Raw genomic sequence first — 17500 nt, forward strand, 5'->3', positions numbered from 1 at the left:
GTGCCTTCTGTGTGGAGTCTGTATATCCTCCTTGTGTTTGCATGGGTTTGCTCTGGTTTCTTCCCATGTTACAAAGGCATGTGTCTGGTGCATTTCTCCCTGAGCCTCAGCTGAAAATTGTCTTCATTCTAAGTCAGACTTTCCCAGTAAACAAATATTAAATAAATAAAAAATGTTACAAGGAGCTGAGGGCTTCAGGGAAAGAGAGGTTTAGTGCTGCTTATTCCAAGTCTGTTTTAATTGTTAGTAGCACAGCAGGTAGTAGCCGTATTTTTGATGCAGACGGATGTAGGTTCTACTCCCACAGTATGCAGATGGACAGCTGATACTGTACTGTGTTGTACTTTAAAGGGAGTGGATGCTGCAGTCCTGTGAATGTCCTCCTTTGGAGGAGTTACCTAGTAACTATGAATCTGTTAGTTTGCCATCCATTCCCTATTGCAATATTACTAGCTTATCATTTTTTAATGTACCATAGGCAATTTATTCTTCAAGGGCAACCGCCACTTTATTTGTAGATGAAACAATGAAATATAAAGTTGTTTCCTAGCAGCAACCTCTTCATTAGTGAGAGATCCCTTTAATGTGGAATTATTTAGATGACTTACTTCTTGCAGAGATTTTGCGTATTTACTGATATTGGTGGATTGTAATGACAGAAATTTGAGTGGCCTTTTATGGTTGAAATTTTCTGAAATGAGTAGTTTTGTCATTATTGGTTCATACATTTTGTTTCATTGCTTACTAGAAGACTGTTCAAAACTACAAATTTAAAACACATTGTAACAACTGGTGCTGTATTATACAAGGAATTTTCATACTGAGTTAATTGAAGGAAGGGCACTGAGTAGACTCGGATCTATAATATATAACATTAAGTATCCTGTTTTTTTGCTTATTTTTTTGAGTTATTTAGCACTTTGTCTACTGCATACTTTTCTAGCTAGTTTCACTGTGTGAGGTATTAACTGGAAATTGTCCACTTTTATTAAGCATCTGTTTGGGTTGTTTGTTCTTATCTCCTGCCAAGGAGTGTGTCATATAACTTGTTTGCAGTTAAAAGCTTTCTCTAGAGGCTCCTTTATCTGTTCAAAACTTTCATTTAAAGGCTCACTGCTGCTTTTCTGCTGTGAGAAACATTTCTGCAGTTTGTTTCTACGTAAGTAGTGTGGGCTTTTGTAGCAGTGTCCATATTCAGGCTTGTGTTTAGGCATAGTGTTTGAGGAGGCTGTGTGTCTTAAGCACATGTCCAAGGACATCTTGGTTTAGCCAAAGCCATTAGACATTTCAGTGAGAGGGGATTGTTTATGGTCATTGGCTGACCTGGGTCGCCTGGACTACAGCTTATAGTAAGCACCTCATTGGCTCTTTTGAGCTTTTTTTAAAGTTGTCTTGGGTTTCAACTTTCTGTTACCTAAGAAGTTATGTTTGTGAGTGTTTCTGCCATTTCACACTGAGCTAATCAAAGGAAGGGCACTGAGCAAACTTGGATCTATAATATATAACATTAAGTATCCTGTTTTCTGCTTATTTTTTTTGAGTTATTTATAGCACTTTGTCTACTGCATACTTTTCTAGCTAGTTTCACTGTGTGTGAGGTATTAACTGGAAATTGTCCACTTTTATTAAGCGTCTGTTTGGGTTGTTTGTTCTGATTGCCTGCCAAGGAGTGTGTCATATAACTTGGTTGCATTTAAAAGCTTTCTCTAGAGGCTCCTTTATCTGTTTAAACCTTTCATTTAAAGGCTCACTGCTGTTTTTCTGCTGTGAGAAACATTTCTGCAGTTTGTTTCTCACCCTCCCTCCCTATTTGTATGCTGTTCTTATAGTTGGTGGCTTTGCAGTTGCCCGCCCCTACTGTAAATTTGATCTGGGACACTCCTCCCAGTCTAGTGTTATTACCTCATTCTGCCTAATACAGGGAGAATATGCGAGAAGGCCAATCCACTTAGCTTCTGGTTCTCCTTTCTCTCTTTCCACTTAAAAAAATAAATACATTTCTAACCTTGTTTCCTGCCTTTCCTGTGGGTAGTCTAGTCTGGATACATATTTGCTGTGTCCGGGACTGTTTGTGAGCTTCTGAGCCCCCAAGCCTTTCTCTGTTGGAGGGAACCCTTCTAGCTTAATTTTGTTTCTTAGAACTAGCCAGTTTTTTTAGTTTCAGCACTCAAGTCTGTTTCTTTGAGCTCAGCACTTGTTCAGAACTTGTTGTAAGCACTAAATAAGCTACAAATTACTACAGCACTCAACTTTCCTCACTTGCCTAGAGGAAAACAGTTTCTCTTACTTAATAAATAAGCACCTATCCAGGCATGTCTAAGGGTCAGCTCATGGTGTTTTCTCTTGTCTACCTGATGAATCTGGGCATCTTGGAGCAATGCAGCAATTGCCTCATGTACACAGACAACCCTCTCCTCTTACAACCCAACACTGCAACCTGTGAGAGATGCACTTATATAGCCAAACTGGAAGCAAAGCTCTCTTCACCTAAGAGTGGACTAGACAGTCAAGAGCAGAAGGTAAACACTTGCACCACACCACACTCATCACATAGTCCCTCAAAACCTACACCACCAAAACACACACATAGAAACACAAAACAAACATCTACATTTGCGGAGGCTCTCAGTAAAAACTTTCCCAAGCAACAGGGACCTCCAAAGCAGAAACACAAGCAACCTTCACCCCCAACACAACCCAAATGACACATAGCCCACAAACTCAGTGTGCCACTCAACCACAGCCCATAAGGCATAACTACGTACCCAACACTCTAGTCATAGGTGACTCTATAGTTAGGCACACTGATGTTTCACTCACCAGGCTAAACAAGGAGAAGGTTACTGTCAGCTGCCTGTCGGGTGCCAGGATCCACCACATAACACATTGACTTAGGTCACTCCACAACAAATACAAATATGACTCTGTCATTGTCCATGTTGGTGTGGATGACCTGAAATGTACCTCCCTGGACTACATGAAAAGGGAAATGGAGGAGCTGCCCAATCTTGTAGCCCAAGCAGGTATGACCCTAGCCCTGAGCAGCATCCTACCATCACCCAGAATGATACCACAGTACAAGGACAAAATGATTGACTTCAACAATTGGCTAAGCTTCTGGTGTCATTCTAAAAGGATCCAGTATCTGTCTGCCTGGGATGACATGATCGACAAACCACAATGCTTTGCCAGAGATGGCCTGCACCTGTCGTCCCTGGGATTCCAGATACTGGCTATGGCTCTAGCCACCCCTATAGTGCCTTTTTTAGGCAAGGTTCAAATGAGAAATTCACCACCGTAACAGGTACAAGCAAGCAAAATCTGAGGGTATTGCTGCTCAATGCTAGAAGTCTAAACCTCAAAATGCACTCCCTCGAAGCACTCCTTAAAATGGAGAATATCGACATCTGTGCAGTGACAGAGACCTGGTTCAAGGCTCCAGAGAGTACCCCTGCATTACCAGGCTATAATTCATACCACACCTTTCGGCCACCTAACCTAGACCGAAACACTAAAAGTGGAGGCATGTCCATATTCATTAAGGATATCCACACCTCCAGGCTAGTTGCTCAGTGTAATGCATCCGAGATTATCCAAGTGAAACTAACTCTGGGCAAGACTACAATCCAAATTGTAGCTTGCTACAGATCCCCCACCATGCCCCAGGATTCCCACTCCTCATTTCTTGATACACTGGAAAATATTAGGGTGCAACCTAACACCCTAATAATGGGCGATTTCAACTACCCCACCATTAACTGGGAAAACTACTCATGTACCAACTCTTGTGCTCAACATTTTCTGGAATTCATAAATTCCAATGTCTTGGATCAACTTATCCACACCCCCACCAGGGGCAGCAATATCATAGACCTGGTCATTACCAACATGGGCAACCGGTGCTCCACACAAGAGGTCAATTACTTGTTGGTCAGATCCGACCACAAGCTAATCACCCTAGACATCCACATTCTTTCCCCACCCCCCATTAGGGAAACCACCATAAAAAATTTCTCCAAAGCCAACTTCATGCTTCTTAAGACAGAAGTGGCAAACTTCACGACACCCATGCTGACGGACAATAGAGGTATGACTGCTGAATCCTACACAAATGTACTTTATAAGCACTTACACGATTGCATGGATTGTGCAATCCCTAACAGAACCAAGATGCTATCCCCTGCCATAAACAAACTCTACAACAGAAGAAAGAAACTGTTGTAAAAAAGATGATTGAAGGAACTCCCTGGTCAGCCTCAGTAAGAAGCTGAGATCCCTCATAAAATCCTCCAAAGCTAGTTATGAAAACAAAGTCACCACTGACTCTAAAGACAACTACAAAGCATTCTATATCTATGTCAAGAATCTCAATGGCAATGCTCAGATCTGCTCTGAGTTACAGGACAATGGCACTAAATATACAGAACTAACAGATATTGCCAACATCTTGGCAAATAGGTTCAGTGCTAACTTTACCCCCCTCTCATCCCCTAAAGGGCCCATCTCTATACTGGAAGAATGCAAACTTCCTGTAATCACGGCTGCACAGGTAAAAAAGACACTCTCCACAGCCAAGAACACAGCATCCATGGGACCTGACAACATCCCAGGCTGCATTCTGCATGAACTACAGAATGAACTGGCACCCCACCTAAGTACATTATTCAATCATAGCCTCACCTCAGGCTATGTGCCCACTGAATGGCGCACAGCGATGGTTATCCCACTCCGCAAAAGGGGAGCCACCATGGACCCTGGAAACTACCGCCCCGTTAGCCTGACGAGCCTGGTCTGCAAGGCTATGGAATGCATCATCATGGAACTTGTAAACAATGACATTGGTAATCTCCAAACTCTGGACTCCATCCAGTTCGAGTTTGTAAAAGGCAGATCATTTCTCCTAAACCTAATAGACTTCTTTGAAGCGGTCACCAAAGCCGTAGATGTAAGGTGGTTCACACAGCCTATCTAGATTTTGCCAAGGCTTACAACACCATCCCCCACTCTGGAATTATAGATAAACTCACTAAACTAGGTATAAATCCCTGTGTCACAAGATTGGTTGCCAACTGGCTCACTGACAGAATCCACACTGTGAAAGTAGCAGACTCCAAATCCAACTTCAGACCAGTGACAAGTGCAGTACCACACGGTTCAGTCCTGGGTCCTCTCCTGTTTGTTATCTACTTCTCTGAAGTACAGGCTAACACAGAAGGTCTTTGGCTAATGAAGTTCACAGATGACTACAAACTACAAGCCATAATCAAAACTCCAAAAGATGTGGACATTCTACAAAAGGGCCTTGCTGAGACAGATGCCTGGGGTCAAAGCCATGGCCTTAAGCTCAATACTAAAAAGTGCATTGTCATCCCTTTCGGTAAAAACTCTATACCCATGAACTACCACATAGGCGGTAGTCTACTTAACACCAAAAGTGTGATAAGAGACCGTGGGGCACAGGTGGACAGTAGTCTCTCCTTTGATAATCACATCACCACAATAGTCAGGAAATCCTTCTACGTGGCACACATCACAAAATGTTTCTCATCCAGGAAAAAAGAGGTCATTGTTCCCCTCTACTCGTCAGTCATTAGACCCATTATAGAGTACAATGCCCCTTTTGGTATGTACCTCACAAGACATCTGCAACAACTGGAAAGGCCGTAGAAATACCTCACAAAGAGGATTACCAGCCTCAGATGCCCTATGCAGACTGTCTCAAAAACCTCCAGCTTTACTCCGTCGCATATCGCCTACTCAGAGGCGATCTCTGCCTAACATACAAAGCTATGTCAAACCCAGAGCTTTTGGACATGCTCCACTTAAAGAAATCCCAATCCCTCTGAGCTACATGCTCTAGGGACCTAAACCTTGTCACCACAATAAACAGAACATGCTGGAGGGATAGATTCCTGTCCCAGAGACTTCCCATACTCTGGAACAAACTACCTATCTATATCAAACAAAGCTCCTCATTATCAAAATCTTGGTGATTGGATGGGAGATAGGAAATTCACTTCAGAGATCACTTCTGTGGCTCTGCTCGACAGTGGGACAGGAAAATAATTTTCTTGGGTGGCAAAAGCCAGGGTACCTTTTGGCTAGGCTTATATATGCCCTAGGGCCAATAGCCTAGTACCTACCTATGAACGTATGAGCCTATATAATTTAATACAATCAGGAAGGTGAATCAAAGAATGTATACATGTATGCATGGCCCTAAAAATGTGTTTGAAAACAGCCCAGAGGAAAGTGCAAAAGGCTCAAAATCATGGGCAAATTTTAAGCTTTACTCTTGTTACCAAAGCAATGGATGAAGGTAAAACAGTTCACACCACATTACCTTGACCTGACCAAGCCTTTTGACACAATCCCCTACTCAGGTGTAGTACAAAATATTAATAATGTGGGCGTAAACACTTACATCACTAGATGGATTGCCAACTTGCTCACAGAATGCATTAGATCAAAATAGGGGACGAGACCAGTCATCAATGGTGTCCCCCAGGGTTCGGTGCTGAGACTTTTTCTGTTTGGCATATACATCTCAAAAGAAAAAGGAAATACCAAAGGGCTTTGGCTGGCTAAGTTTGAGATTACTACAAGCTAGGAGCAGTTATTGAATCCCCAAATGACTTAACCATCATACAGAAAGGTTTGTCCCAAATAATAACTGGTGTCAAAATCATGACAATACCCTCTGAGAACTGACCCAATTGTTTGGCATTTGGGAACTTGTTTGTACAGTGACCTAACTTTTGACCAAAATGTGCCCAGAGTCATAAGAAAGTCTTTCTATATTGCACAGTTTATAACTAAATTGATTGTGACTAGATCTAGAGATGTTGTTGTCCCCCTTTACAAAGCACTCATTAGGTTAATCATTTTGTATAATGCCCACTTTGGCATGTATCTGTCCAGCCCCATGCAACAACTGGAATACCTTCAGAGATACCTTACTAAAAGGATATAAGTCCTAAACAATCGGTCTTCCATGGACTACCTCAAAGATTTATTACTATACTCAGTATCCTACAGAGTGCTTAGAGGTGACATGTCTGGCATACAAGGCATCCTGCAACCTAATACAAATGGACCTACTGAACATCAGCAAGTCAAATGGCATCAGAAATACTCAGTCCAGGTATCTAAACTGAATGTTGTGGAGAGATGGATATATATCACAGACACTACCACTGTTCCAGAACAGACTATCCATAAAAATAAAACAAAGCTCATCCGCCCATATTCAAATGCAACTTGAATCTAAGGATGGGTAATAGAAAATGTACTCCAAGATTTCCCCTCATGCCACTAATGGATAGAGGCAGTTCCGAAATGCTGCATCCCTTACATAGGTCCCCTCAAATTATCTATGGTATGATCACAGTTATTCTCACTAGGCCTAATATACAATTATCAGCCATGGGATAGGTAAGACCAATCAGAAAATGTTAATTCCAGCACCAAAAGGGAATTGGAGAAGCTTAAAATGTCCTCCAAGTGAAAGTGAACCTATGTTTTGGTAGTAAATAGTTATAAAAAATTGCCCTTTTTAGATCACTAAGTGCCCCTCTCACCCCCTCCCCCCAAGTCTTCAACAGCTTCCGGCACCTATGCTCTTCAGGAAAGTTATTTTAAAGCTAAGAATGTTGTGTTTTAACAGACTGTCTCAAGACTGTTACCTGCTTTTAAATGGAGCATTCATTTTTTTCTGGCAGCTTAAAAGTGGTGTTAGTTAACTGAAAACATCTTCTGTGGAGAAATTGTGTTTATTTTTCCTTGGTAAGGCTGGCATAGTGTTCAAAACTACTTTTTACTGATTTTCTGTTAAAAAAGTAACTCATGTGGACTGGTAGTTTTACCGGCATTGTCTTCTCTGGGAAAGAGGCATTATTTTTAGCTTGACCAGGGAACAAACCGCTGTTCCCACAGTTGATCCTTCTCCCAGCCACAAAAAGAAAAAGTTAAGCAAACAGCCTTCACCACTACAGCAGACTAGCAATTTGCCTCAGCCATAGGTGGGTGACTCTACTGTTGCCATTTATTGTACCTCAGACCACTCGTGTTATGTTTTACCTGGGATCCCTCTGGTGTAGCACATACAGCCACTATAGACAGGGGTTAGCCATGTCCTCTGCAGCTCTTGGAGTCCCCTCAGTGGGCAAGGGAAAGCCTCTCTTGCTGGTCCTGGGAGAGAGAACAGGGAAAGTTTTCTTGGTGTGCCAGAATGCTTTACCCATCCCTGGGGAAGCAGCTGTTGCCATTAGTAACACGGCTGGCCCTTTTTTGTATAAAAAAGAAACAGAAAACCAAGCACGTATCTACTCCTCCTCAAATTTCTTAAGACATAAGTAGTTTACTGGATCTGACTCGGGGTTTAATTCAGGCTGTTGATTCTTCTTGTAAAATAGTTTCTGGTAAAAAAAAGATGGATTCCTCTTTTCCTGAAGAGAATCACATTTCTGAATCTAAACAGGGAGATGCAGGGATGGATTCATTTTTTCTCTCAGATTTCTGGTTCAGACTTGCAGGACAGTTCAGTTTCTGATTCTTCCTGTGTGTGTGTGTGTGTGTGTGTGTGTGTGTGTGTGTGTTCTGTGAGACTATTGCTAAAATGTGCTCATGTTTTCAGTGGCAGAACACTGAGGTCTCTCAGTCCCTCAGATGATACAATGAATTGTTACCGAAAGCATTAAGGAGCTGCCTCTGTCCAACAGTAGTACAGGGGGCAGTCTTGGGGTAAATATTCTGTTTCCCATCCATAGATTCAAATTGTGCTTAAATATGGATAGGGATGAGCTTTGTTGTACGTACAGGGGAAGTCTGTTCCAGAACAGTGATATCATCTGAGAAATATACCTGTCCCTCCAAACTGTTCTGTTAAAGAAGAAGTTTAGATCCATGGGCCGAGTATTTCTCATGCCATTATGTGTAGTAAATCCATTGGTATTGGGTTGAAGGATAACTTTTGCTTCTATCTGGGTGGATCCATGCCAAAGGTGGCACTACACTCAATGAATTGCTTAATGAGGTTAGCTAAGTAAGGGGGGCAATGACATCCCAGATATAGACACAGTCCCTTTATTTATAAACTGTGCAATATAAAAGGACTTTCTTACAACAATGCTGAATAAGCAGTTAGTATCAAAATGGTTTCTAGTATCACATAGCATTGAACACAGCACAAAACAGATTATAATAAACCTAAAAGAACAGTCTCAGCAATCTTGTGCAGAACCATATAAACATTCGATAGGCAGCCCTTGCAGTAATGATCCCTAACCCAAAACTTATGTTTTCTAACCTGTTCTTTGTTAAGTTTTGCAATGTTTATGCCACTGTTTCTTACCAGAGTTGAAAACGGCTCCTGTGTTAGGGCTGCATGCCAGCACACACAGGTCCCCTGATTCAACTCTGCCAACTAGAATCCTCTTTCCACCTATTCTGGTCCAAAAGAAAATAACTGAAGTAGACTAGCTCTTTTATTCCCTGTGCTGTGATATCCTTTTTCTACTCACTGAATTAGCATGAAACATATTGTATCAGTTGCCAGTAGTCCCACTTTGATCATGATCTCCTACAAGAAGTCAGTTTCTCATCTACACAATCTGGATGTCTGAATAAAATGCCTCAGTCTCTTCTAAGCACCATCACCTCCAGCATAGCTGATCTCCTCTTGTCTACTAAACTACTGTTCTTTCCAAAAACATTCAGGTCAAAATGAGAGGAAAGACAATACAAATAATAACAGCATTTCTCTGGTGCCTTGGTCAAACTCTCCTTAGGCAATTACTCAGATGGTGGGTCACCCAGAAAAGGGACACTTGTATTTAAAAATATCACCTTGGGTTTCCACTGAAAATAGTTTACAGTTTTACTGGGGCTAACCCAGTCAACAAAACACAAATAAACAACAAAGTATATGGCTGTGCGGTGAGTTTCTACATGTGCGAACCATTTTCTACCCTTCTTAGAGTTTTATCTTAATTTATTTACAGTTGTGTAACCATGGATTTAGAATGTATACAAGTAAGGAGGTGTGGGACTGCAGGGATGCTTGCACCCACTGTAAAAACAATTTGGGTTGATGAAATCTGTAGCAATAGTGGGTGTTTGATGAGTTTGGCTCATCCAGTTTGCTGTCAGTGAGTTATGCAATGAAGACTTGTAGCGGATTTCATCTTTATAGAATTTTTTCCATTCCCTGCTGTTATTGTAGTTTATGTTCACTCTGCAGTGATCTCCTTATAATGTTCACACTGGAGTGGATATGCTGAAACATTTCCCTAGCAATCAGATATTTAGGTAGCAGGCATATGCTGTTACCCTTACCTTGATAGTATAGTCTAGTTTCTTTCCATAAGTTTGTTTCTTCCTTCTGTTAATACACTAGAAATGATTAAGAACAATGATTTTCCATTTTTAGGGGAAAATAACATAAGAATATTTAAAAGTGAACTATCAAAATATAGGAAAAACAGAGCTTTCATGAAATTTGACATTTTAGCCCACAATACTAATTTACCAGACCTTGCAGTTTGCTTTATTTTGTATTCTGAAATTGTTTTATGTTTACTTACACACATAAACACCAACTGGTTATACTGAATCATTGTAATGACCAGAAATTACAATTACTGGTTCTGGGTATAATTCTCAGAACTTCAGCAAATAAAAACAAAAATCTATTTTGTAATAAACACAAATTAATATCCCTGGCAAAGCGGTTTCAGTGGGGCACAATGTTCAACAGACATTCTAATCATGTATTACCCTGCCAAGAGAACTGTGCTGAAGCAGACAGAATCACAGCAGTAGGGCCTGCTTTAAGGTCCCCATGGAGAAAGGGAACAGTAGCCTGGAAGTGTTAATCTTCATTCATGTGAATTCCCTGATAATCCAAGATGGTTTACAAAATGGGATCATTGTCACTAAAATCACTATCACTGCAGTGATAACTTAATTTGTTTTGTTCCTCTTTGAACTTCTTTGCGGTCCTTGATCTCTGACTTGTAGCTGCCCATTGACTTCTGCTCTTAACAAACACATTTCTCCTAATGCCTTCCAGTTTTTGTTATTTTTAGAGTATGGCTCTATGAAGACTGTGTGAAGATAAACATAAATTTTGATCCAGCTGTCTGATCCAGTTTTAAATGATGCAGTCCTTCCTTGACCTGCATAAGTGATTAACAACAATGTGCGGTCACTTTAAGTGCAGGTAGGCTACAATGTGCGGTCATTTTAAGTGCAGGTAGGCTAGCTAGCATGAAAGGACTTCTAAGGTAGACTAGTCAGACAGTAAATAAATTAACTGTTTTCATACTGTCTTATAGCTATGTACTAATCAGTGCTACAGAATATTCCTTTTTTTCCTTAAGAGATTCCCTCTCTTGCCTTTTGTATGTCTGAATCAGCAGAAAACCATTCTAAGAGGATACAGTACAGTTGTATAAAAACTTACCATAGCAGTAGATGTCCGTTTATCCCTTTTATGCTCTATATTATGTGCGGGGAGCATAAATGTGATGTAAGGTGCATACAAGATCTTTTAGCCCTTTGCGTATTGGCCGAGCGTTGGGCTGCCCTAGGTGGGAGATGTCTTCTATGTAGAATATTGCAACAGTGATACAGAAGGACATCATTTGATGTATTGTTCATAAATTCTTGCAAGAAGTTATGAGGAATGGGAAATGCACTTACCCAGTACAAATTTACACAAAATATATTCAGTGCACACAACGACAAAGCAGAACATAACAGTATATCAAAGTCTTTCATCTCTGCTTCTGCTTTTCATCATGAAAGCCTGTGGTTAGTCACACCAGTACAAGTACTTATGTCAAGATCTTCTAACATACTAGTTTGTCCCAGTTAATTCTAAAAAATCTAACTACCAAGGGGAAAAATCATCTCTAGAGTCTATAAACTTATAAATGATATAAAACATCAGAATTGCATTTTATTCTCCTCATACTGGCAGAAGAAAAGCCCATAAATTACTGAACAAAATAAAAAAGGTGCCATCGAAAACACGCTCAAATTCAGCCCGTTCAAAAAGTTATTCTACACCCAACTTATGATTAATAATAATGCATACTTTACCCCTCAAAATATTAGTACATTTAATAACAAATACTCACCTGAATGTCCTCACTGCAAGAAACAATCAGCAGACATTCTATATGTTATGTGGGAATGTAATAAAGTTCATAACTTATGGTGTTCACTAGGGAAAGACTAGAGAAAATGGGCTACCAAAAAAGTACTTTGTCCTGGGAAACAATTTATACTGCACATAAATATGAATAATCTTCCCAGAGTCTTACAGCATGTCCTCGCCACCATATGTTCTCTAGTCAAATTCTATATTACAAAGAATTGGACTATTGTAACCCCACTCACGTGGGAAGGTTTTAGAAATGTAGCAATCAAATACATTGCCTCCCACAAGCTACTATATGTTACTAAGAAACGTAAATATTACCAAGAGTATTGGGAATACTTATTAGATTTTATTCTCAAGAGGTAAAAATATTAAATCTAAAAGTGAAATATGCAATATATGTAAGACAATCAATAAGGATATACTTAGAACCTTCTTAACATTGTCATTTTATAAATATCTGCGTAGATAAGTTGATTAAAAAAACCACATACCCTATATAAAGAGGTTTTAGTTTGACTTTCCCTAGCATATGTAATAACTAATGGTACTGTTTTATTCTTCTTATCACTGCAGAATATGTGGTTAGTACAAAAACTGGATTTTTGAAGTGACTTCTTTGTATATATTGTATATATAATTTTATGTTTTGTTGTATGTTGTGTGTGTATCTTATTGTATAATGTCTTATATGTTATAACCTAAAAAACTGCAATAAAGACATTTTTGAAAAAAAAAAAGATCTTCTAAACTGTTAAGAATCCAGCATAGTCTGGCTATTATTAACAGGAGGGTGCAAAAAAGAAGAAGAAAAAAAAAAACAGAACAGCAGGGGAACATAGTCCAATTACACAGCAGGAATGCAGAAGGCCCAAGTTAAATTTCTTTCCAGTCTTAATCAGATCAACCAGTTCATATGCCTGGTGACAGTAAGGAGGTTTGTTTCTGATTTCTTAGTAACTGTAGACTGTTCTGACACAGCAGCAGCAACAGTCAAACATATGAAACACCTGACCTTCCCAGCAAAAGTGCAGAACTACTGTACTCACCCATAGCCACAGCTCTTGGCCTTTGACCCCTGCACAACTGTAATAGCTTGCATTTTAACTTCTGGAAACAGATTTTATGTTAAATGATCAGAAGTAAACAGCTGGTTGCTAAAGTGTACAGGTGCCGTAGAACAGCGATCAGATCAAATCACAGTATGTGCATACATAATTTTTCTACATAGGATTTTTGAACAGTCAGCCAGGTTGGCCAATCACTGTTTGAAAGTACAGTTTATTATGAACAGAAAGTAAGTTGATAGCCTTGCTCGATCACAGTTTGTACAAGACTACTGCACACTTTAATGGGAAGTTTTTCCTTTCCTCATTATTGCGCAGATGTGGAGTCAGCGTATATAACTTTAGACGTGTGGAGGTATGCCTCCTAGGTATGAGTGCAGTGGACTTTCCATCTATAAAATGATTATTTCAGTCTTGGCAGGTGAGCTTTAAGGCTACTGTGTTCTTGATAAGTTGTGACAGAAAATGTTTCACAAATGATTGCATGTTGATTGTATCTGGGTGAGCCTACATATGCAGGACTCAAAATGAAGCAAAAAATGTGTTTTTACCGCAGTTACAGCCATTCATAATATTCTGGCTAATACCTTTACTAATGGTTAAGGCACATCTTTTTTAATGACTACTCCATGGTCAAGGATTTAGCTCTGACATGCAGACACCATTTCTGTGGACTTACTATGTTTTCCTTTGCATCATGGGGATTCTTTTGCAATTCTCATTTCCCCCCACTTCTCAAAAACAGGCCGATGGCTGAATTGCTTACTGTAAACTAGACATATGACTGTATCTGTATCTATTTATATACCTATCTACGTATATAGACACACACACATAAATATGGGTTGCCCTCACTCTGTCAGATGTTTGTTTGGTCAATCAATTGACAGAATGAAGTGTATGTTCAGTTGGTCAGTTTGGGTCTGGGGTGTTAAAGCCCAAAGTTTCAGACATACCAAAAGGTTTGGCACTGAAAGGGTAAGAGTGTGGGTGTGAGCATGACAGCTTGCAAGTTAGAGTTAGAATAAGGTCTAGGAACAGGGGACAGATTTAGTGCTGTGCACGTATGCGGTGTTGCCTTGAGTGCCTTCATAATGGCATTGTTATGGAAAGAGTTTTTTCTAAAGTAATATGGCATACTGTTGGGTGTGGGGCAGGGTTAAGGTTAACATGCATTAGTAACGTAGGGCAGAGGATGAAACCTCCTGCCCATCTATACCAATGTGCCCTTACTCCTAACCCTAATCCTACCTTACCTTAGAAAAACCCTTTCCATAAAAACTACTATGCAGGCAAATTGGTCTGAACTTAGTGGCAGGGTTTTGATGCCCGTATCACACATGGAAACTGCTCTCCTTTTGTGATCTTCTGTGTTTTCAATAAGTTAATTGTTCAAAAATCCAGGCATTGTTCATTTGCCTTTCAGTGATTTTGCCAAATTTCACTTATAGTATGTGTGTGTGTGTGTGTGTCTGCGTGTGTGTGTGTGATCTATATATATATATATATATATATATATAAATTATATGGTTACACTTCAAAACATCTAAAACTCATAACAACTAAATTCAAAACATTGAAACCACAACATCTAAAACCCAAAACATCTAAAACTCATAACATCGAAAATGTATAATATGGAATAGTGTATCATGAAATGTGTAAATGTCACAGTTTAAGCTGTTATTCTTGTGGTATCAGTATGAGATGTTGTAGTTTTTATTTACATAGTGTAGGAATTTATACTATTTATATAGTGTTTATTTTGCCACTCTGTATCAGGTTTATTTTTGGCCATACAGGTAAGTGATATAGACATTATGTGTACATTCTTTATGGTGATTGTGATACAGTGGGGTTAGGAAATTAACTTTATCCCCACTGTAGTGCGATCTTGGAGTTGGTATATTTAATTTACGGGTGGCTGTGGGGGGCTTGCCCCCCTGCAGAAATATAGTAAAAAGTGTACATATTTATATAGTGTTTATTTTGCCACTCTGTATGAGTTTTTTTTGGCCATACAGGTAAGTGATATAGACATTATGTGTACATTCTTTATGGTGATTGTGATACAGTGGGGTTAGGAAATTAACTTTATCCCCAATGTAGTGCGATCTCGGAGTTGGTATATTTAATTTACGGGTGGCTGTGGGGGGCTTGCCCCCCTGCAGAAACGTAGTAAAGAGTGTGTTTGTTAGTTTGTTGTTGTTATAGGTAGACGGGATGTTATTTTCATAGGATTTGTAGTGTTCAATGTTGTGATGCAAAGTTTCGATGTTATGAGATTTAATGTTATGGGTTTTAGATGTTCTGGGTTTCAGATGTTGTGGTCTCGATGTTTTGAATTTAGATGTTATGAGTTTTAGATGTTTTGAAGTGTAACCATATAAATACATATCACCTGAGTACTATACCTGAGTACCTGATTTTAACAAAAACACCCATAATCAACTGTAAAAACATTGACCACATATAGTCAAAAACTATGGAAGTCGGACACCACACTATGCATGTACTGAGAAACAACCTGAGCATATGTAATTTCAAACTTAAAAAAAAAGAAAAAGGTAAATTATTTTTTGCAACCCCCACACTCCCTGCTAATTATACGTACTAACTCTCAGACTGCATACTCCCCAAGGAAAGGGAATATTCCCATACCCAGGGATTGTCAGTTTTGCATGACTGTCAATCAACTGTCTAGTCGGCAATCTGCAGTTGACTAGATAGATGTTGACCATACTCACACTCAATATTTCCATGGACCCATATATATATATATATATATATATATATATATATATATATATATATATATATATATATATATATATATATATATATATATACACACACATATATATTACATTACATTTGCTTTCACCCTTGAAGTCTGATTTGTGGCTGATCGGGTCCTCAGAGTGTCTTAACCAGGTACACACATTAAATAAATTGAATTACAACTTGCATTATTTGTACATTTTTAATGTAACTGTAGTTTTTAAGTGATAAAATAAAAGAGAATATTTGCTGGTATATTTCACTTTTTTGGACATGGGGTCGGAGTGTCAAGATATTAATCATGTAAACTGTGTAGCCATGACTGTACTTTGTTAATAAGTATATTTACAAGCAAGACAAGATCTTGCGCTTTTGACATTCCTCTTGTGTAACAGAATAGGAATATATCTCTATTGCTGCTAGCAAAACAACAGCCAGCACAAGTGTCAAGTTTGTCATTTTCAGACTTAGGGATTCTGTACTGTACTCTTTTATGTGAACAATAGCATAACATAACATAAAACACTGAGTTTAAGATGTGAAGCTATCATGCAGGCTATAGTGTCGGCTCACCACATGAAAATGTAATGGTAGACTCGCCCACAGACAGCTGGAAGGAAGAATGATTTGGTATATATTCCATGGATATGATGTGCACAGGATAAGATAATGGAAGAATGAAATGAGTTCTAGCTGTATCTACAGTGAGGAACAGGCAGAAATAATGCTCAGTAACAATAACAACATCTGTGGCTCAGTCTGCGGTATAAAAGACATGAGTTTTCCTACCTGCTACCAGGGTTTTAATGCCAACTGCAGTCATTCCACAGGAAATGCATGAAGAAAAGAAACAGGAAGAAAAATTTATAATATTTTATGCATAAATGTCATTCTATATACCTTTCAAGCTGGAAAATGGATTTTTATTGTATTTAATTTGCATGCATGCAGTCTTTGACGGTGCCTTTTTGCAAATTAATTTAATTCATAAAATGTTACAAACAAATACAAATAACATGTAAACAAAGGACAGAAGTACAAAATGCAGACACTGCATACACAATGTAACAAACAATAGCAGAGTTCAGATGAAAAAATTCAATAAATTTCAAAACTAACTGATACTTTTGACTTTGGCCAGTGTTTGCAGCTGCTCGCTTCCAAGAAATCCAGGCACCATCTGCATTAGCTGTCACCCATCTCCATAAAATATTTCTTATACCCATTTGTATGTACCTTATGCTTTAAATGGTCATTATTGGACACTGTTTTAATATACACAGGTCTCTGAATTTGAGCATTTATCAATTCTGTTAATCCATAAAGATGTGCACCATTTTACTTTACTAGCAATTTCCAGTCTTCACAAACACTTTGACTGCCAGTCTATTCTTTGCTTCAAGGCATAGTGACCTTAGAGATAGTGTTTTTATAGATTAGGGATGAAGGCATGAGTCCTCAAATGGGGGCAAAGGGGACAACTCCC

General features: G+C 39.1%; 1 protein-coding gene across 11 annotated transcripts in view; it reads right to left on the minus strand.

The window, feature by feature from the left end:
- TRIM9 (tripartite motif containing 9) overlaps positions 1 to 17500 on the minus strand; it is a 1161212-nt gene that overhangs the window by 202090 nt on the left and 941622 nt on the right. For 7 of the 11 annotated variants that reach the window (XM_044074311.1, XM_044074312.1, XM_044074316.1 and 4 more), the window contains one exon: positions 16804 to 16827. The exons of the other annotated variants lie outside the window; for them this stretch is intronic. In XM_044074311.1, coding sequence (XP_043930246.1) covers positions 16804 to 16827 — 24 coding nt within the window. The remainder of the gene's footprint in view (positions 1 to 16803; positions 16828 to 17500) is intronic. 11 annotated transcript variants of the gene reach the window in all.

The sequence above is a fragment of the Protopterus annectens genome, chromosome 6.part0 (genome assembly GCF_019279795.1).
Source record: "Protopterus annectens isolate FY-2018-M chromosome 6.part0, PAN1.0, whole genome shotgun sequence".
Lineage (NCBI taxonomy): Eukaryota > Metazoa > Chordata > Ceratodontiformes > Protopteridae > Protopterus > Protopterus annectens.